Source organism: Leopardus geoffroyi, chromosome B2 (assembly GCF_018350155.1).
Source record: "Leopardus geoffroyi isolate Oge1 chromosome B2, O.geoffroyi_Oge1_pat1.0, whole genome shotgun sequence".
Classification (NCBI taxonomy): domain Eukaryota; kingdom Metazoa; phylum Chordata; class Mammalia; order Carnivora; family Felidae; genus Leopardus; species Leopardus geoffroyi.
The window spans coordinates 29856919-29877539 of NC_059332.1; the positions used below are offsets into that span (position 1 = coordinate 29856919).

At 49.8% G+C, this 20621-nt stretch overlaps 2 protein-coding genes across 2 annotated transcripts; one reads left to right on the forward strand and one right to left on the reverse strand.

Moving 5' to 3' along the window:
• Window positions 1–56: 56 nt before the first annotated feature.
• On the forward strand, window positions 57–4016 carry TCF19 (transcription factor 19). The gene is made up of 4 exons (XM_045500681.1): window positions 57–261; window positions 680–1304; window positions 2410–2968; window positions 3236–4016. The coding sequence occupies exons 2-4, from the start codon at window positions 1067–1069 to the stop codon at window positions 3474–3476; spliced, it is 1038 nt and encodes a 345-aa protein (XP_045356637.1). The 5' UTR covers window positions 57–261; window positions 680–1066; the 3' UTR covers window positions 3477–4016.
• Window positions 4017–5125: 1109 nt separating this feature from the next.
• POU5F1 (POU class 5 homeobox 1) lies at window positions 5126–10632 on the reverse strand. Its single transcript, XM_045500683.1, has 5 exons — window positions 10209–10632; window positions 6764–6884; window positions 6314–6444; window positions 5833–5991; window positions 5126–5650 (listed from the first exon to the last, which is right to left on the reverse strand). Exons 1-5 carry the CDS (start codon window positions 10611–10613, stop codon window positions 5384–5386), a joined length of 1083 nt encoding a protein of 360 aa, XP_045356639.1. The 5' UTR covers window positions 10614–10632; the 3' UTR covers window positions 5126–5383.
• Between the last annotated feature and the right edge of the window lie 9989 nt (window positions 10633–20621).

The window sequence follows — 20621 nt, forward strand, 5'->3', positions numbered from 1 at the left end:
ATGGAGGGGAAGAGGACAAATGGGCTGGCCAATCAGGAGTGGCACGGGGGGCGGGTTCGCTCGGCGCGGAGTTCAGACCCGGGAATTCCGAAGGCTAGGCGGGTGCTGCCCGCGCGCGAAGACCGCGCCCCTCTCGACCCCGGCTTCCTCGCTGTCAAACAGCGGCGGTAGCGCCAGCTCCGGGCCCGAGCCGGAGGGGTTCGGGGTCGCCGCACAGTCTGGCACTGCCTGGAGAGGAGACTACTTGGAGACTGCACCGCGGTAGATCGGAAACTGGGCTGGGCAGGGGAGGGAAAAGGCTGGATTTGCCTTGCATGATCTCGGGGAGCTCTTTCCCCTGTTTTTATCCCAGCCGGAGAAGCTGGGAAGACTCCAGGGTTTAGATCTGCTTTGTTAGAGAACGTAGGGACCCTTTTCACTGCCTTTTGGGGGACGACAGTGGATTCACTTCCCACTGGGGTTCAAGATAACCAGGTAGAGCGAGGGATTGGCCTGAAGAGCGAGGTGCGGGCGAGCAGAAGGGTTACTCTCTTTGGATAAGTCTGACAAGAAAAAGCTTCTTTTCTCCAAAGAACACTGAGGTGACAAGTTAGTATTGTACAGAAGCAGGAATCCCTATACACACATCTACAGTTAGCATTTTTCTGGAAGTTGCCTAATGTATTGTTGCCTTGCACAGATTGAGTCTCCCCGAATATTCTGTGGCCTGAAGATCCGGTTCAACTAAAGTGCCATAGGACGTGTTCGTTTTTGCGTTGCGCTGGGACCTTCCCTGAAATTTTCAGTTGCAAAACTGCTTGCCAGACAATTTTGTTTGCATCGCATGCCTAGGCTCCTTGCACTGTGAATTTGCACTATGCCGGTCTGGGTTCTCTTCTGAGTTTTGCCACAGACCCCTGGTGAAAACTCAGGCCTGTGCTCAGAGTTGCACAAAGCACAGCTCAAATTTGCATCAGACAGAAAGTAAGCCATCAGCCCAGAACTTAGGCCACCGTGCATGGCTCAGGAGTGGGAAAGGTGATGGACTCCTGAAGTGGAAGAGGTGGTGCAGGGGGGGGCACCGCCCATGCTGCCCTGCTTCCAGCTGCTGCGCATAGGGGGCGGCAGGGGTGGTGATCTCTACACCTTCCACCCCCCTAGCGGGGCTGGCTGCACCTATCGCTTGGGTTGTAGGGCCGATCTGTGTGATGTGGCCCTGCAGCCCCAGCAGGAGCCTGGCCTCATCTCTGGAGTCCATGCGGAGCTGCACGCAGAGCGCCGGGGTGATGATTGGAAGGTCAGCCTGGAAGACCACAGCAGCCAAGGTGAGCAGTGAGCGGGCAGTCTTGCTCCTGGGCAGTTGCAGTTCTGGGCTGGAATGATTAAGGGGCTCCACAGTGACCCTGCCTGCCTCCCAAACTCCCTATCAGGTTGGATGGACAGTTGTAGTCCAGACCTGTGTCTTCCCACTAAAGGTGTGCAATGTCAGAATCTCTCTGCAGTGTTGGCCCTCGATGGTCCCTGCCTAGCTGGAACCATCCGAACAGGGGCTGGATAGATCCAGGGCCTGGGCCATCATTAGGGAAGTATCACAGTGGGAATGTTCTGGGACCATTGGGGGCCAAGCTCAGACTTGACTCAGTTTCTAAATTGGCTGAGACACCTTGTTCTTGTCTTAAGGCAGTTATGATATGTTGAATTATGTTTTAGTGAGCAGAGCATATGTCTTACTCCCTGACTTGCAGGCAATTGTATGCAGTCAGCCTCAAGAGGCCTGGGTTTTGCCACTGTCCCCTGGTGAAAACTCAGGCCTGTCACTTTACCTCTCTGGGTCTCAGTTTCCTCGTAGGTAAAATATAAGGCTTTGTAAGTAAGGTCTGTTGCAGGAGTGTTGCGGAGATTAGATAACTGTAGTAGCCAACATTTACTTAGTGCTTACTGTATGAGCCAGGCACTATTCAGGTGCATTAAATATAGGTGAGCACTAATATCATCCCCATTTTACAGACAAGGAAAATGAGGCATAAAGAGGTTAACTTGTCCAGGTAACATAGCTGGGAATGGTGGAGCCAAGATCTCAACCCAGATAGTCTGAGGTATGCCAATAACTATTTTTGTGTTGGAGCTGGGGTGACAGTATGTCTGAGAATGGGACTCCAGTGGGACCTCAGCAGAGTGAAGGAAGGAGTCCATTTCCTCCATGTGCCCTGCGAGAGGGCATAAGTAAAATAAACTTGTCCTCCACTCACAAGGAGCTTAATATCTGATGTCACCTGCTGAGGGACTTCAAATGTGAGAATTTGATGACAGATGTCATGTTCTCCCTCATGTTCCCCAAAAAACCAAAGGAGGCCAGATTTCTCCAGTCCTGACTCTGGTCATTTCTGTTTTTGTCATTCTCTGTATCTGTCTGGTGCCCTCCATCAACAGGGACTTTGGTCAATAATATCCGACTCCCAAGGGGTCACAGACTGGAGTTGAGTGATGGGGACCTTGTGACCTTTGGCCCTGAAGGGTCCCCAGGAACCAGCCCTTCGGAGTTCTACTTCATGTTTCAGCAAGTCCGAGTCAAACCTCAAGATTTTGCAGCCATTACCATCCCGCGGTCTAGTGGCGAAGAGGGAACCAGAGCTTGTTTCCGGCCTATGTTGCCCCCACAGGGGGCCCCACAGCGCCCTCTCAGCACCCTTTCCCCTGCCCCGAAAGCCACACTGATCCTCAATTCCATCGGCAGTCTTAGCAAGCTCAGGCCCCAGCCCCTCACCTTCTCCCGGACTGGGGGTGGGCAACAGAACATGCTTGTTCCCACTCCCCCTAGAGAGGTGGGGGCCACCCCTTCTGCCCCACCCCCAAGAAATCGGAGGAAATCGGCTCATCGAGTGTTGGCAGAGTTGGATGATGAGGGAGAGATGCCCGAGGGCTCCCCATCGGTCTTTATAGAGCCCAGGAAGAAGCTCCGTGTCGAGACACCCCCACGGACACCTGGTGGGTAAGTGGAGAGATCTTTCTCAATTTGTAAACTCCCTTTGGTTCCTTTTTAGACCCCCAGGCTGGGAAGTGGCCCTCTGCTCTGGGCATAGGATTGGGGATGGGGATGGGAGGTGAACAGAGATGAGACAGATGTTGAACAGCAGGACCTGAGTCAGCTCTACTATTCAAGTTCACTGTTAGTGTAAATTCATTGTGATCATCCAGGGGGAAGTTCTAGGCTTCTACAGGTTTCCAGTGACCCTGGCTTTTGTGTCACTTTGTTCAGAAATCGACGTGGACGTCCTCGGAAGCACCCAGTGAACACGCCCAGGGCTCCCCCAGCAGTTGGGGGTGGAGAGCCCTGTGCAGCCCCTTGTTGCTGCCTGCCTGAAGAAGAAACAGTTGCCTGGGTTCAGTGTGATGGTTGTGATGTCTGGTTCCATGTGGCCTGTGTTGGCTGCAGCATCCAGGCTGCTAGGGAGGCTGACTTCCGGTGCCCAGAGTGCCGTGTAGGCATCCAGACCTAAGGCCCACCAACAAGGCACCAAGAGGACAGAGAGCTGGTACCTCCAGGCCTTGGGTGGACACAGTGGGGCACCAATGGGTCTTAAAAAATGTCCCCTTCTTTCCTTGCCTCCCCAGGAGGGAATAGCTATAGGGGAAGTGCCCATTGCTATGGATATGGAGTCAAGGCCTGAAGCCGGCCCTCATGGCCAAGGGGACAGAAGAGATGGTTTCCTGCCAAAGATCTTTGTTGCCTCCGGGAAGTTGCCAGCAAGCTGGAAATTCCGTTACAAGCTATAGGTTCTTGTTGTCTTGGGCACTAGAATGTCTGTGGTCAGAGTACCCATCAATTGCAGATGCCATGCCTGAGCAGATAAAAGCCTCAGACTTGGAATGAGTGAATGCTTAATGTTTTGGGATGGCATTATAAGGCATTCTGGGAAAACCTAGGGCACAGCCCCAAAACCTTTACATTGTGGGTAAACCATTGCCACTGACCATGATCATTACCTGGCTTTTCAGAGCTTTGCTTCTATTTCCAAATAAAGAATTAGCTTCATTCACTCTTAGATACCTATTCTTTTTGCAGGTCTGATACTCCTTGCTTTCCAGTTCTTGAGAATGATATGGTCTGAAAAACTAATTCAGACTCTTAGAAGAGAGATGAGTAAAGCAGAGAAATATGAACCTGCTCACTTGATATGGAATGGGCTGGAGGTGGGAGACTAGAAAAAAGGTAATTAAGGTTTTTAGATTAAAGGAAAACAGATCCACTGCCATTAAAATAAGGTGGATGGTTTGGTCAAGTTCATGATGGCAGAACCTTTACAAGTTTCACAAGTATGACCATGGAAAAGAGAAAACCTGGTACACCAGCTTGAGTGAATGCTGACCTGATCCAGTGTAGATCAGCTTAACCCACGTATAGTATAATAAACAAGATTCCCTTTCATGAGCCTTACACCAAGCCAAGATACTGTCAAAATGGGGTTTCTGTAGCTCTTATTAGGAAAGTCCCATCTTGATCTATTGCAATCTTTTATGTCCATTCCTTTCTATCCCTTAGATTTACCAACCCAAGGTTTATTTTTTTTTTTAATTTTTTTTTGTTTTAACATGAAGGAAAGAGCTCCAAGCAAGGGCCCCAATTACCCCCAATTAAGTAATGGCAGAGCCAGGACAAAAACATGGGGATTTGGGGAGTCACTCATGGACAAAGTAGGCCAAAATCTTAAGTGGAAACCAAATGGACTTTGGTGTCAACAAAGCACATGATGGAGTTTCTACCTGGGGCAATATACAGAAAGAAAATATTTAAAGATAATTCCTTGGCGTAATGCCACTAAGGATACTTCCAGAGTAGAAAGTGGGGAAAGCAAAAAAAAAAAAAAAAAGTCAGCTCCTAATAGGGAATGGGCTATAAAAATAAGGTATTCCACTCAAATTTCCCCAGGACTCCAAGTCACAGGCTCTGAAGAACTAGTTCATACGTATAGGGACTTTCTACAAATAAATGGATTCCAGTACTGGCTTTCCCACGGATATTGTGTGACTGAGCAGTTTAAATGGAACCTTGGTTTCAGGGTCATTGGGGTCGGAGAGCTAATACCTAACTATTGGGTATCCCCAGCTCCTCGTCTAATCAAAGGAGGACAAACCAAAGACAAAAGTATCCACCTACTGTGTCCCAGGCTTCTTTATTTAAGAAAGTGATGAGTGATGTGGGGATTAAAAACAAGAGCATCCTTGAACTTCACCTTCCCTCCAACCAGTACCCCCCCAAACTCCCTGCCCCCACACCCTTTGTGTTCCCAAATCCTTTCTTAGTGAAATGAAGAACTTAATCCCAAAGCCCTGGTACAAACCCCAGGTTCTCTTTCCCTAGCTCTCCCCCTTCCTCTGGACCCCATTCCTGGGAAAGGTTGGCACCTCAGTTTGAATGCATGGGAGAGCCCAGAGTGGTAACAGACACAGAGGGAAAGGCTTCACCCTCAGGGAAAGGGACTGAGGAGTACAGTGTAGTGAAGTGAGGGCTTCCATAGCCTGGGGTACCAAAATGGGGCCCTGGTGCCAGAGGAAAGGATACTGGTGCCCCTGAGAAAGGGGACCCAGCAGCCTCAAAATCCTCTCGTTGCGAATAGTCACTGCTTGATCGTTTGCCCTTCTGGCGACGATTGCAGAACCACACTCGGACCACCTGGGATGAAAGATACAAGGTAGAGTGACAATCAATCATGAACTCCAGGAGGTGGGGCTTGCTTGGCTTAGTCATTTAGCGCAAAGCCAACAGATCTAGAATGGTTTGAACAAGAGCCAGAGCCAGGGATAGGGAGGTGGTGACTGGGGAGGAGATGGAGCACTTAAGGACTGGGCACTCACATCCTTCTCCAGCCCGAGCTGCTGGGCAATGTGGCTGATCTGCTGCAGGGTGGGTTTCGGGCACTGCAGGAACATGTTCTCCAGGTTGCCTCTCACTCGGTTCTCGATACTTGTTCGCTTTCTCTTTCGGGCCTGCACAAGTGTCTCTGCTTTGCATATCTGGTGAGGTGGAGAGAGAGTGACAAGGGAGGAAGATGGAATGGCAGACTTTGAGCCTGCAGAGCACCAGGAAGTCATTGACTCAAGAGCAAATTGCTAAGGGGGCAGTGCCTGGACGGGTCACCTGTAGCAGATGGTATGGAGAGAATCCTGGAAGGGTGGGTTTAGACGGATGACTCTGGACCTCCTTCCAGAACTGAGGAATTCCACTCCATCCCACTGAGGACCATTGCCCCAGGAAGGAGAGCTGGAAGCCATGAGTGGAAGCATTGAAAACCAGGATAAGGCTCAGCAGACCCCTGAGCATCCCTGCCCCCCTCACCTCCTGCAGATTTTCGTTGTTGTCAGCTTCCTCCACCCACTTCTGCAGCAGGGGTCGCAGCTTACACATGTTCTTGAAACTGAGCTGCAAGGCCTCAAAACGGCAGATGGTTGTTTGGCTGAACACCTTCCCTGGGGAAGCCAGTGGAAAGAGAAGCAAGGTGAGGCAGAAGGCAGTACCTGTGTGACCCCAAGACCCAGGGCCTCCCCACCTTTTTCTGCCTTCCCGAGATCCCACACCAGGGTCACACTTCTTCCCAGAGGAAAATCAAGGTCCAGGTACTTTTTCCCCCTTCCTCTCTACCCTCTTCATGTGTGGGGATAGAGTCTGCTCCTGAAATACCCTTCCTTTGCTTCCCTGGTAGGAAGAAAAGCCCCAAGTGCAGGCATGTTCTTCCAGGGGAGATGTGGTCCCTGTGTTCTGTGTCAGGACAGGCTGAGGGAGACCCACCAAAGAGAACCCCCAGGGTAAGCCCCACATCGGCCTGAGTATATCCCAGGGTGATCCTCTTCTGCTTCAGGAGTTTGGCAAATTGTTCCAGGTCTTTCTGCAGAGCTTTGATGTCCTGGGACTGCATTCATAAAGGAAGAGGACATGTAAGAACATAAACACACCAGTTGTCGATCCCCCTTCCCACCTGGGCCCCAAGAACCTGGCTATAGCCCCAAGGAATGGTCTGTGGGAGTATCTGCATCCAGACTGCCCACCAAATATCTAGAAGTAGCCTATCTACGAACATCATTCACCCCAGAAGGTAACACATCGGGTAGATGCAGAGCACCATTCCTGCATAGATGGAAAGGCAGGCCCTGGCCTCCATGAGAATGAATACCTGTCAGGTTATATGAAGGGAGCTGCTGCCTCTTAGCTCATTTCATTCCCACAAAAGCTTTTTGACCCAATTATTATGCCAGTTTGAGGCAGTTGAGACTGGAAAAGTAAAGGGCACATGTCTCTAATTCTCAATATGCTCTCCCCCAGCCTCCTCCCAGGGTATGACATGGCATGCACCTACACACACACACTACAGAAAAGGTATCAAAAAAGGTATGAATTAAGTGACGGGTAGACTTGGTGCTCATTTTTAAAAATCTGATTATTCCTTATTTTTACTGTATCTTTTTGTGACATACAGGGATTCTCATTGATTAATTCAATAGATTTACTGCACACTTTCTATTAACCAAAGGCTACCCAAACTAGACAAAAAGCCTCAGGGGGCTTCCATTGTAACATGGAGACACAAATAAGTATCCAGCATGTTACTATGGTAGAAGCACCATGGAAAAAATGCAGCAGGGTGAAGGATTAGAGTACAGCAGGGTGGGAGACTATGAGGATGGTGACAATTGTAAATAAGAGAAACTGATGCTTGAGCAAAGGGAAAGATCCCAGTGGAAAGGCCCTGCAGTGGCAAGGCCTGTGTGGCTGGAGCAGGGTGAAAGATGCAAGAAAGAGAAGAGGGGAGGAGTTCACAAAGTCAAAGGGATGAGCAGGGCAGATCTTGTGGATGCTGCAGTCAGCGAGTGAAACGGAGAGCTGCTGAATGGATTTGTAGAGTAAAATATCTGATTTTAAAATGTTCACTTCAGGGGCGCCTGGGTGGCTCAGTCGGTTGAGCGTCTGACTTCGGCTCAGGTCATGATCTCACGGTCCGTGAGTTCGAGCCCGGCTTCGGGCTCTGTACTCACAGCTCAGAGCCTGGAGCCTGCTTCAGATTCTGTGTCTCCCTCTCTCTCTGACCCTCCCCCATTCATGCTCTGTCTCTCTCTGTCTCAAAAATAAATAAACATTAAAAAAAAATAAAAAAATAAAATAAAATGTTCACTTCAGGAGTGCCTGGGTGGCTCAATCTGTTTAGCGTCAGATTCTTTAGTTTGGCTCAGGTCATGATCTCACGGTTGGTGGACTGAGCACCTCATCAGGCTCTGCATGGACAGTGTGGAGCCTGCTTGGGATTCTCTCTTCCTTTCTCCCTGCTCCTCCCCTGGTCATGCACGCACACTCTCTCTCTCAAAGAAATATTTTAAAAAATAAACAAAAAAAAAAATTTTTACTCCAGAGGCACCCGGGTGGCTCAGTCAGTTAAGCATCTGACTCTTGGTTTTGACTCAGTTTGTGATCCCAGGACTCGTGAGATCTTCGCTGACAGCACGGAGCCTGCTTGGGATTCTCTCTGAACCACCACCCCTGCCCCACCCCTGTGCTCATAGTCTCTCTCTCAAAATATATAAATAAAACTTAAAGGAACTAAAAAAGATAAAATGCTCACTTCAGTTGACATGTTGACAACATACTAAGGAGGAAATGAGGGTATGACTTGTAACAACTGCAGTAACCCCCACATAGATGGTGGTGGCTGGGACCAGGGGGTAGTGATTGCTTCAGGGTGTATTTCCAAGGTGAAGATAGCTGTGCTTCGAAAAGATGGGATGTAGAATGTGAAAGGAATGAGGATGACCGGTTGGGACCTTGAGCTACTGGGTGATGGATGGGGTGAAGCATTTCATGGAGCCATCCCAGCAGGAGACATAAAATGTGGTAGTCCTCTCCACAGGCATTTGAGCTTGAGGGTGGATGAGAGGAAGGAAAGGTAGATAGAGCAGAGGGTGATGGACTGAGCCCTGGGCACTCCAATGAAGGCAAGTGGCCAAGAGGGCCAGAAGAGCAGCTAAACCTTTGTGCAGTCCTAGAAACTTTGAGGGAAGCATTCCAAGGCTGATCACATCATATTCAAATAGGCTAACTTCCATTCCCAACTTCTGCTCAGTCCCTGCTTCAGACCTATAAATGTTCTCAGCTTCCCATAATGGCTTTTCCAAATCCTACTTTGAGGATTGAAATAAAGTAACCCCAGTTCAGACCTTAGCTTCATCATTTAGTAGTTAAGACCCGTGAAATAGGCTAATAATACCTCCCTGGGAGATTTTGTGGTGGTTTAATGAGATAATGATGTAGAAACTGAGCACACAGCCAGGCACTTAGGAAATGGACCACAATTGGCAGCCATTATTATTCAAGGCTCAGCAGTCACCTCCTACAAAGTCTAGGGCCACTCGGTCGGCTGACCCGCTCACACCTCCTTTGGTGAGGTCTAAAGGCTTAGTACTTGATCTCTAATTGCTTACACTTGTCTCTTGGGAGGACTGGAAGATACATCCTTACTAGTCCTTAGCAGGGCTGGACCCAGAAGTCTTTCAATCCCTCAGCAGACCCTACATTTGGGCGATGGCCTGGAGGACTTCTTCCACCAAGGGGGTGCCAGGGTGTGCACTTTGCATAATGGTGACTCACTGGCCCCGAGGCAGAGGTCAAGGGAAGACAAGCCCTAAACTTGACGGGAGGTAAACCCAACCCCACACGTCCACACACACAGCACAAACAGGAGCTTCTATCAGAAATCAGTCACACCCTAGACTTTCAGGAACAATAACCCTGGGATAAGCACTGTTTTTGCCCTCAGGCCACACTTAACCCTAAGGCCAAGATCCTGAGTCTAGTAAGGATCAAATTTTCAAGAAGGGCTAAGGGTGGGAGAAGGGGCTCAAACCCCAAGCTGGGCCTAGTGCTGGGCTGGTAATAAATGAGTGATCGGACCCTGGTCAGGCCAGGCCTAGGATGTGGAAAGGTGCTACTTGACAAGGGCCGGGCGGGAAGCAAGGCCAGCCTGGGGCAGCTTCCGACTCCCTGGGGCTGCCCTGCCCTCACCTGCCCCTTCTCTCTGAATTCTGGCTTCTGGTTCCCACCGTGCCCTTGCTCTCAGGCCACACAGCCCTCTTTGCCTGGGGCATCGCCTCTGCCCTCTTGGGTTCCAGGCCTAAGCAGCCACCACCCCCTCCCTGGCCGCCCCCTGCCAGCCCAGCCACCCCCTCTGGCCCTGTTTCAGCTCACTCGCCTCCTCGGTGTTTTGCTCCAGCTTCTCCTTGTCCGGCTTCACAGCCCCAGGTGGGGCAGCGCAGGGCTCAGGGGAGGCCCCCTCGGAGTTGGTCTCCACCCCGGCTCCCCTTTCGCCCTCTGGCTGAGAGGTCTCCAGGCCGCCTTGGGGCACCAGCCCCACTCCAACCTGAGGCCCACAGTACGTCATCCCCCCGCAGAACTCATACGGCGGGGGGCACGGGGGAATCCCCCACACCTCAGCGCCCGGCCCAACCCCGGGCCCGATTCCTGACCCGCCGGGAGGGCCTTGGAAGCTCAGCCAGGTCCGAGGGTCAACCCAGCCGGGCTCCGGCCCTCCCGGCGCATCGCCTCCACCGCCTGGCGGGGGCGAGAAGGCCAAGTCGGAAGCCAGGTGTCCCGCCATGGGGAACGGAGGCGCCCCAAGCCGGGGGCCTGGAAAAATGAGGGCTCTCCGAGGCACTGCTCAACACCTCTCTCCCTCCCCAATCCCACCCACTAGCCTTGACCTCTGGCCCCGCCCCCTGGATGGGTGGAGGTGAGGGCGGTGGGGGTGGGAGAAACTGAGGCGAAGGGTGTTTGCCTGATGGTGGCGGTGGTCTGTGGCGGGGGTAGGAAAGCCAGGGAGCTCCAGCTAGGCGCCTCTCAAGGCCCCAGACCCTTGATGCAGGCCCCTCATTCGGACCTTCACTTCCAACCCGCAACAGGCTGCCTGCCCCCTCTGGAGCTCTGCACACCTCAGAACTGTCTGGGTGACTTGGATACTTCCTCTCGGTTCTTCAGGAGCCCAGGTGCTTGACCCCTCTTCAGAGACACTGACGCCATCTCCTCCCTGGTGCACAGCCATCCTCTCAGCTCCTCAAACATTTTTGAGTGTGTATGTGCCTAGGACTGCCGTAACTACCCCTCCATTCCTTAATAGCCACCCCCTGCAGTCCTCCCTCTTGCCCAGTTCCCCCAGGGGGAATTGACATCCCCATCCGGATTACTGGCCAGGTTCAGTCACTCCAAAGCCACAAATGCCCTGTACCTATCTGCCAAGCCTGCTGAATTTCACCCCATCTCCAATGGCAGACTGACAGACAAGGCCTCCCTTCCAGAGCCCCCTTACCTACTAGACCCAGGGATTGACCCCCTACTTCCCTTTCTAAGGGCCAGACTCTGGACTGACTGGGCCCACGTTCTCTAACCTTTGTCCAGACGGAGGGATCAGACACATACACCCCAGAGGCCCCCCACTGTGGGGCCCCACATCAGCCTCCTTGGCACCCCACCCCCCCATCAGAGACCCGAATATCTGGCCCCATTGTTGGCTGTTCTTCCTCCTCCCCCTCCCCAGCCCAGGCCTCCAGCCCCAGGCCTTGGGTGGGGAAAGCCAAAGGAGAGAGCTTGGGAGAAAAAAATATCCGACTTCAGGTTCAAAGAAGCTAGGAAGGGACTGGGGGAAGGGGGCAGGACAATGGCCTTGGCTGGACAATCCCAGTCCCCAGAGGGGGCAGCTCTAACCCTAAACAAGTGCTCAACCCTTGAATGGGCCTGGATGGCTCCCCTGGGGACAGCTTCCTGCTCCCCAACCCCCAGCCCCAATCCCCCACACAGAATCCCCCTCAGAGCAGCTAAAAAGAACTCCAGCAACACCATCCCCCTGCAATCCCCTCAAAGCCTGAGCCTCAGACAGGACCCCCCGCTGGGACCTAGGTATCCTGCTCCCCTTCCTCTGGAGGACTCAGGCGTCCAGCCTTGTCATCCACCCCTCCCCCAGACCCCCAGGCCAAGGGATCCGCTTTGTTTAGTGGGGCTGGTGGAAAGATGCTGAAGAGGTGGAAAGCGATTTGGGGAGGGGGTACAGGAAGCCAGCCCTAAGCTCTCCCCCCAGGGTCTATTTTTCTGGACTTCCCTGACTGTCCTCAGGGCTCACACTGCTGGCCTAGTGCTTGATTCTGTTTGCAAAAGAATAACCCTCAAGGATCCTCAAACTTGCCCTAAGTGGAGGCACTCGGGTAAATTGGGGGACTGGATCAGAGTTATCCGCAGCTTGTAAGGTCGGAATCCTGAGCCTAGGGACACTGACACTGACCCCTGCCAACTTTAAGGCATCTCTTCAGCTCGCCCCTGTCTGTGGTTGTTTGCTGGGGTCAGTGGCTCAGTGTCTGCCTTCTGAGGGGCTGGGTGTCCTAGTGGGGGCCCTTCTACCTGTAGCCAGCTGTCTTTACCTTGGTATCAGTGAGTTTTTTGTGCCTGTTTTCTTTTTTTCCCCACTGAGTCTATATAACACAACCCTGTTCATGTGCCCATCTATATGTACATTTTGTACAACTAACTGTGTGCATGCATTTCAACACTTCCCATAGGTCTGTTAGCAGGTCTACAGGGCAGCAGGGCAGTGGAGCCGGAACTGTATTCACCTCTAAGCCACTAACTGCCCAAAAGGCAGATAGATTAAGAGGCCTGATGGGGGTGGAGAGACATGCTTTAGAACAGAAGGGGGCCCCTCCCCAGCCATCTCCCCCACCCCCAGGACAGAGCCATCACAGCACCTTTGTCATGCATCTATCTGCTGTCTGCCAAGAAGACAGCCTCCTGGAGGAGGGGGAGGGGCAGTCCTGAGACTTGGCTGAAATCCCCAACACCAGTGCTTCTCAGCTCACCACTCTCTAGAAACCTCCCTCCCCATGTGAGTTCTGAGAGTCCCTGCTGCCCATCTTCGCAGCGACTCCTCAAACACCTTCCCAATTTTCCCACTCAACACCACCCTCTTGTTTTTTAGATTACAAATTGTAGCTGCTCTAGGTGGTGTCTCTGGCCTGGGCAAGAGACTCATTCCAGAGAGAGAACCAGAAGAGGAGCGGGTGCTGGGATCCCCGTTGGCCTGTGTGGTACCTCTGCTGTAGGTCAGCCCTGTGCTTGCCTGGAGTCTGAGTCAGAACCTTAATGGCAAGTTAAGTTTGTCTGGAGTCTTAGCCAGCCCCTCCTGGGGTTCTCAGGGCTGACCCAGGCTGAGACATGTTGCCCTCCCCTTCTCCACCCTCCTGTTCATCCTGAAGGGTAGGGGGCTGCCCTTCTGCCAGCCAGCGTCTGTAGGGCAGCCCAGGGTTGTTGACCTAGAGGAGACAGGAAGCGAGGTTGAGTCATCAGACCAGGCTTGACTTTCCTGTATCTTAGAGAGTCACTAAAAAACTTCCAAGTCCCAAAAATCAGTTCAGGACTAGGCTCACAAACTCTCCACATACACCTTTATTATAGTGCAATGTCAAGGCCCTCCACAGAGAAAAATACAAGTATCTGGTTTCAGGGCACCACCTGGAGACTCAGGAAGGGCAGTTGAGGTCCAGCACTCCTCAGGCGTGGCTGGCTGTGTAGCTGCAAAGAGGTGTCAGCCTAACCATCCCCTTGCTGGGGCATGGGGGTGCTGTTTGGGAAAAACAGCTGAAAGGCTCAGATGGAGACCAGTGGAGACTTGCTCTACACCAGCATGGCAAACCACTTATTTTGATATCAGGGTTCTGTCGATCTGTAGGCAGAAGAAAGCAAGGAGGCCTGGGGAGAGAAGGGTTCAGGCTTTGCCCACTCTGAGAGATTATCTCCCTAATCTCAGTGTATACATATTCCACTCCTGGCTGTAAACCACCACCTGCCCTTCTCACAGTGATCCTCCAATCTCTCCCCAGGTGTGCAAACTGATGTCTTCTTTTCCCCAGTCCAACACTTACCTCAAATAGAGGAGACTGTTTGCTGGTTGTAGTCTGTGGGAAAAGTGGGAGGGGTGGGAGCCTGGGAGTAGTCAGGAGTAAACTACATGTCTGTAGAGCAGGGTTCTTGGCCCTGGCTCTGACTTCCCAGCCAGTGGCACCTCCTCCATCCATGCCTCAGTTTCCTCACCTAACAAAGAGGAATTGGACTAAATGAACTCTGCGTTTCCTTCCAGCCAGAACATAAAATTGCTGCCCCACTCCCACACACCCTCTTATCCATCTTTATCACTTCTTTGCCATGGGAATATAGATTTGTCTCTGTGCACTTGTGAAGAGAAATTGGGGTTGGAGGAGTAGGAGAGGAGGAACTCAGTGAGTTGCCAGCTGGCAACTGGCCTTTCTGCACCCCATCTCCCACCTCCAAGCAGCCTTCCTGGGAGATCTGGCAGGTATTCCCATCAAGTCTGATCAAGTTATGTAGGAGGATTTTGACAGGCCAATTTGGACTTGGTTTTCAGTGCTTGGGAGGTTACAAGAAACATGCTTCAGGAGGCAAAACTTCTCATGGGAAACAGAGCTGCGTGTGTGTGTGTGTGTGTGTGTGTGTGCGCGCACGCACGCTCGTGTGTATACTAGGAAGGAGACACCCAAGCCCAAAGCTAGAGAGGAAACAAAAATCCTAACCTACTCCCTTCTCTTTTCATATACCTTCAGTTGCTCTCTTTAAATCCCTGCCTCAGCCTCCCAGTGAGAGGGATGTCAAAACATCCTTATGGTCACTCCTGGCTCTAATACTCTGAGCATACCTGCTACCCTTCTTCCACTTCTCCAGAGAAAGGTGCACTGCAGCACCCACAATGATCACCATAGAAGGCAGGAGCCCACAGAAGATCCAGACTGTGTGTGTGTTGGGGACGGGAGCTTAGAACAAGGAGGCTCTGAAAGGTGAAAGCATATGGGCCACTGACAGACCAGCTGAACCCTCCTCCACCTTTCCCTGGGCCTGCTCTCTGGGTCTCCTGCAGAGACCTAGCATTGGCTTGGTGATCCCCAAGACAGGAGAGCCTCTGCTCATGTCAAAGGGCATCTCAGTGGACTTCTGGCTCCAAGCAGTCCCATCCCCTGGGAACAGGTGGCTTGAGGTCCCAGAGATTCAGGGTTCAGAGGCAGCCTGTCCCTCAACTAGGTTAGTTGGAGTACTGCTAGAGGACAGGAGCCAAGGGCCCCACATGTGCAATGAGCTCCTTTCCAGGGGCTTTACAGATAGTCACACACACTAGTGGGACAGGGAGCAGCAGTGGCAAAGGAGACCAAAAGACCTGGACCAGGGAACTTGCCACCTCTGGTCTTGCCAAAGTACTACGCATCCTCGATGCCAGGTCATGCCCTGTCCTTCAGAACTTGAAGGCCAAGTGGAGAAAGGGTTCACCAAGTACATATGAGAGAAGGCAAGCAGAATGATCAGCAATAGAACTATGCTCAAAAGACACACAGGTAATGTGATGGAAGTAATGGTTATCTGAAAGGCCTGCTTTCCCACCCTTCCCCACAGTGCCCTCAGCAACCCCCATCCCCTAACACACTGATCAGTGCACACCTATCACTCCTGTCCTAGGCCAGGGCCTCACCCCAGCTGCCAGGTATTTCTGGAGTGAGTAGATGCAGCTCTGGGTCAGGAAGGATTTCTCTTTGGGTGCCTGGTTGATCGTTCGACTCTTGATTTTGGCTCAGGTCACAATCACACAATTCATGAGTTTGAGCCCCACATCAGACCAATAGCACAAAGCCTGCTTGGAATTCCCTCTGTCTTTCTGTGTCTCTCTGTCTCTCAAAATAAATAAGCATTGGAAAAAAAAAAAAAAAAAAAAAAAGGAAGGATTGCTCTTTTCCTTTCTCCCCATCTGCACTTCTGCTTTTTCTAGACTTGCTTTTGCTGGAGTGGAAAGACTCCAGTGTGCTGAGAAGGAAGTCCTGGCCAGTGTTCCCAGATGCTCTGGTTCCCTAACTCACAGACTACCATTGTCTGCAGGATGTGTGACTCAAATACCAAAGCTCCGAACTCCAAAGTTACAGGAGAGCCAAACAGTGGCTTTCTCCACCTCCAATCCCACCACTTCCCAAAATGCCTGAAATTCCCTTCTCCAGCTGATTAACCTTCACTCACTCTCAGAGACATATCTTCTCTCTCATGAATCCCAGCAAAGTCATGCTGCATCCCACCCTCTGTCTTTTGCAGCAAGTGGCTTCCTCCTGTGTTCCCAGCATGCATTGCTCATGCCACAGTAATGGTACTGACTACATGGAGTCCTCATTCATTATACACCTCACCACACTGAGGCTCCCTGAAGGCAGAAAACTGCACTGCGCCCAACACAGCATCTTGCTTAAATCTCGGATCTAAATGCTACTGCTCCTTATGATGCCCACGGCAAGTATAAATGAGCCACTCTAAGCAGCACTTTCCTCATCTGGGAATTAGAGATAATAATAGTCTTTACCTTAACAAGTAAGGATCCAATGAGAGAACCCATGCCAGTGTTCATGTAAAACCCATCAGTAAGAATTCAAGTACTAGTAGGTGCTACCGTAATGTTTATTACTGGTAATGCAAAATGAACAGCACTTGTAGACATGAACAGCACTTGTAGACCCTCAGATATTCACTAGATAAAAAAAAAAAAGAAAAAAGAAAGAAAGAAAAGGAAAAGAAAAGAAAAGAAAAGAAAAGAAAAGAAAAGAAAAGAAAAGAAAAGAAAAAAAATACATAAGTTAGAAGTATACTTCACTTCAGACTCTGACCAGTCTCCAGGGTTCCTATGAACTGCTGGTGAGGGTAGGGAGGTGACTCTGTCAGAAAAAGGCCAGTTATTTCCCAGATTCTGGATTTGGAGCAAGAGCAGGGATGTTATACTCATGTCCTACTTTTGCCAATACTCAATGCCTAATATCCAGTCTTTCTGGCACCACTGGGTACATAGTTGGGTTTGGAGTCAGGGATAAAATCCTTCAGAAGAAGGAGGAGATAATATCAGAATCTCAGAAAAGGTGCTGTATCTAGGGTGCTCAGCATATTTATTCAGTGCCCAAACTTAACAAATAGTGCCTGGGTGGCTCAGTGGGTTGAGTGTCTGGGTGCCTGGGTGGCTCAGTGGGTTGAGTGTCAGACTCTTGATCTCGGCTTAGGTCATGATCTCATGGCTGATGGTTCAAGCCCCATGTCAGGCTCTGTGCTGGCAGTGCAGAGTCAACTTGGAATTCTGTCTCTCCCTCATTGTCTCTGCCTTTCTCCTGCTCATGTTCTGTCTCTCAAAATAAATAAAAAATTAAAATATTAAAAATTTAAAAAAATAGGGGGCACCCGGATAGCTCAGTCAGTTAAGCATCCAACTCTTGGTCTTGGCTTGGGTCATGGTCTCATGGTTTGTGAGTTTGAGCCCTGCATTGGGCTATGCCCTGACAGTACAGAGCCTGCTTTGGATCCTCTCTCTCTCTTGCTCTCGCTCTCCCTCTCTCTGCCGCTCCCTTGTTCATGCTCACTCTTTCTATCAAAATAAATACATAAACTTTAAATAAATAAATAAATAAATAAATAAATAAATAAAGTTGAACAATAATGAATGCATAGCTCCATATCTTTAGAACTGTATTGAGTCTTCCATCACAGCCACACCACCACCACCCCACCCTCCTCACACCTCTCCACCACCTCACCCCTGCCCCAATCAATCACCTTGGCTCTAGTTGTTCTGCTTCATCATGCTCCTTAGAATGATGACAAGGTGCTGACAAGGTGCTTAGAATGATGAGCTCTGGTGAGAATCAGCTTCTCCCAAGCCCCTGGACCCTGGCCTGGGACCCAGATGCCTGGGGTTCTGCCCACCTGCCCTCCTTGCAGCACCGTAAGAAAGACTGGTCATCCAAGTAACTTGAGAATTCCTATGTGAACTACCCAGTGCTGAGCTGGGAAAGAGCAATGAAGTTCTATTGCACAGAATACATCACTGAGGGAAAAGAAATGGTGGAAAGGGTTTATCTCTCAACAGACATCAGCATGAGATGGCCCCACAAGGTTCCTGTGAGGCTGTATGACTATTTTTAGGGCACCGAAAGAGGGGGTAAAGGGAATGGGGAGTGAAGAGTGGGAAGGAAAACTGTTTCTCCACAGGATCTCATCCAAGCTCATTGCTTTAAATAGTAATGACTACCAATATCTAAATCCTTGTACTCCACATCATTATATCCAACCACCTGTTGGCCATCTTGGCTTAATGTCCTACATTGCCTCAAACTCAACACATTCAAACTGAGCATATTCTTAGCCTCCAGTATAAAACAGCTTGACCCTCGTCCTATATTCCTGATAGGTGGCATCACCATCTAATCTACCCACTTACTCAAGTCAGAGCTGGGTTGTAGTGTGGGAAATTACTTTGATGCCATGGTAGCTGGCTGGTGCAGTACTAAGAGGCTATCCCAGAGGTCACAGAATAAAAAGGCTCACAGACCAAACTGAAATGCTTGACTCACATGGTTTATTGGATAAATGTAAAACACACAGCAAGGAGTAAGGGGAAAGTGATGGGGTAGGTTAATACATTTAGGATTGGGTACAAGTTGGGTGGAAGGATCGTACAGCCTGAATTCTAGGTTATTCGATGTGCATCTGTCCTGTCAAACTGAGTCCTCCTGAATATCAAGTGCTTCAGATGCATCATATATTTAGAGTATCATGAATACCATGATTGCCTGTTTGGGTCTTCCCTCCTTTTCTATCTCAATTCGGAGAAATATATTCTACTTACTTGTCAACATCTAACGTGTCTCACAGATTACTAACTTACTTACCCACATGCAACACTTCTTATAAGTTCTATTCATCCTATTTGCTTTCTTGTCTTCTATAGCAGAACTGGGTATTCCCAAACAATCAGCAAGTGTATTTTACATGGGTACTTATCCTAGATTGCTGCCTCCTTCAACACATCCTACTTTCAAACAATTACCAAACCTTGCCCATTTTTCACTTCCTATTTCTTGAATCTGGACATTCTTCTCTATTCCCATCAAACTGACCAACCCATAGTATGGCTTGTTTGGCTTATAGCCAGAGTCTTTCCAGTTGGTCTCCCTTCTCTAGGCTTCTTTCTCTCTCTCTCTCTCTCTCCAGTCTTAACCATTTAAAATCTGCCCTCCTGATACAATCAGTGATCTATCTGGAAACACATATCTTACTGCATACCACTCTTCTGCTCCTTCAAGGATTCCTTTTTGTCCTCAGGATGACTTCCAAGTTCCTTAACAGGCTAAACAGGGCCCCTCAAAGACTGACTTCTCTACCTTCATCTCCCACCACTCCCTGCCTTCATTTGACCAACTTGGAAGAGGAATATTTGAGCATCTCTGTACTCCTGCTGCTGTCCCATGTCCCAGAGTCTTCCTGGGACTGTCTATTGTCAAGGGAAGATTCATTTCTCCCTTCTGCTCCACCCACCAGCCACATTAAACCCTTACCCTGGCCTCAAACCATCTCCTATGCTGCTACAGCCCTTGGTTGCTAGAACCTAAGAATCACCTGGGCTATCTGTTTTCCAGGCTTTTCCTCTCCAGAGTCTGTCTCAGGAGGTTTGGAGGAAGTCCAAGAATCTATTTTTAACAAGCACCTCATTGATAATTCTTATGAGATGTACTATCTTGGACAAGGTTTTAACTCACCAAGCCTTACTTTCTTCATGTATAAAAATGAGGAAAGAATGCCTTAGAGGATTCTAGATAATTCTTCTACCCCCCAAAAAGCACCTAGTAGGGTATTTTAATACATTAAAAAAAAATACATACATCTTACAGCACAGTGTGGGGCCCAATACGGGCCCAAACTCTCTAGCAACCCTGAGATCAAGAGTCGGATGCCCAACCCACTGAGCCGCCCAGGTGTTCCTTAAAACATTTTTTTTTCTATTTTTTTTTTTTTTTTGGTTGGGGGGAGAGCACAAGTAGGGGAGGGACAGAGAGAGGGGAACAGAGGATCTGAAGCAGGCTCTGCGCTGACAGGCTGACTGATAGCAGTGAGCCTGATGTGGGGCTGAACTCACAAATCATGAGATCATGACCTGAGCCTAAATTAAGAGTCAGAGGCTCAACCAGCTGAGCCACCCAGGTGCCCCTCCTTAAAACATTCTTAATCAAATGTAGCTGCTGTTATCATTGCCTCCTTTTTCAGAAACATCTGCCTTTTGACTCACTTTCTTTTTCCAACAAGCTTCCAGAATGAATTGTCCTTCTCTACTTCTTTAGCCCCCACTCACTTTTAATACACAAAATGTTTTAATTGGTTATTTTTTCCTGATCAAAAAGTAACATCAACTATATCATGAAGAAAGTAATAGGCCCTCCAACACCCTTCCTCCCAAGATAACCACTGTTGTCACCTTGGTGAATGTTCTTCCAGGTTACTGTTCATGAATATAGTAACCTACTATATTTTTAAACAAACAAGCAAACGAAAATATGATTCTACTCTAAACTTTTCTCCACTTAGTAAATACATATCTCATTATATCTTGCTTTTGCCTCCACCTCAGCATGGTACAGCTGATGTCACCAGCCACTTCCTAATTGCTAAATCCACCAACTCTTTGCAGCCCTTATCTCAGATGCTCTCTCATCAGCCTGTGACCCTGGCTGGATTTCTCTTTCTCTCGTCACTTTCCTGCTTGGGAGTTGAC

Coding starts and splice junctions, on each gene's coding strand:
- POU5F1 (XM_045500683.1), bottom strand. CDS start 10,613: ATGGCGGGACACCTGGCTTCCGACTTGGCCTTCTCGCCCCCGCCAGGC. Junction 6,885..10,208: donor TGGAGCAAAACACCGAGGAG/GCGAGTGAGCTG, acceptor TTATGAATGCAG/TCCCAGGACATCAAAGCTCT. Junction 5,992..6,313: donor ACAACGAAAATCTGCAGGAG/GTGAGGGGGGCA, acceptor CCACCTCACCAG/ATATGCAAAGCAGAGACACT.
- TCF19 (XM_045500681.1), top strand. CDS start 1,067: ATGCTGCCCTGCTTCCAGCTGCTGCGCATAGGGGGCGGCAGGGGTGGT. Junction 1,305..2,409: donor GGAAGACCACAGCAGCCAAG/GTGAGCAGTGAG, acceptor CTCCATCAACAG/GGACTTTGGTCAATAATATC. Junction 2,969..3,235: donor CCCCCACGGACACCTGGTGG/GTAAGTGGAGAG, acceptor CACTTTGTTCAG/AAATCGACGTGGACGTCCTC.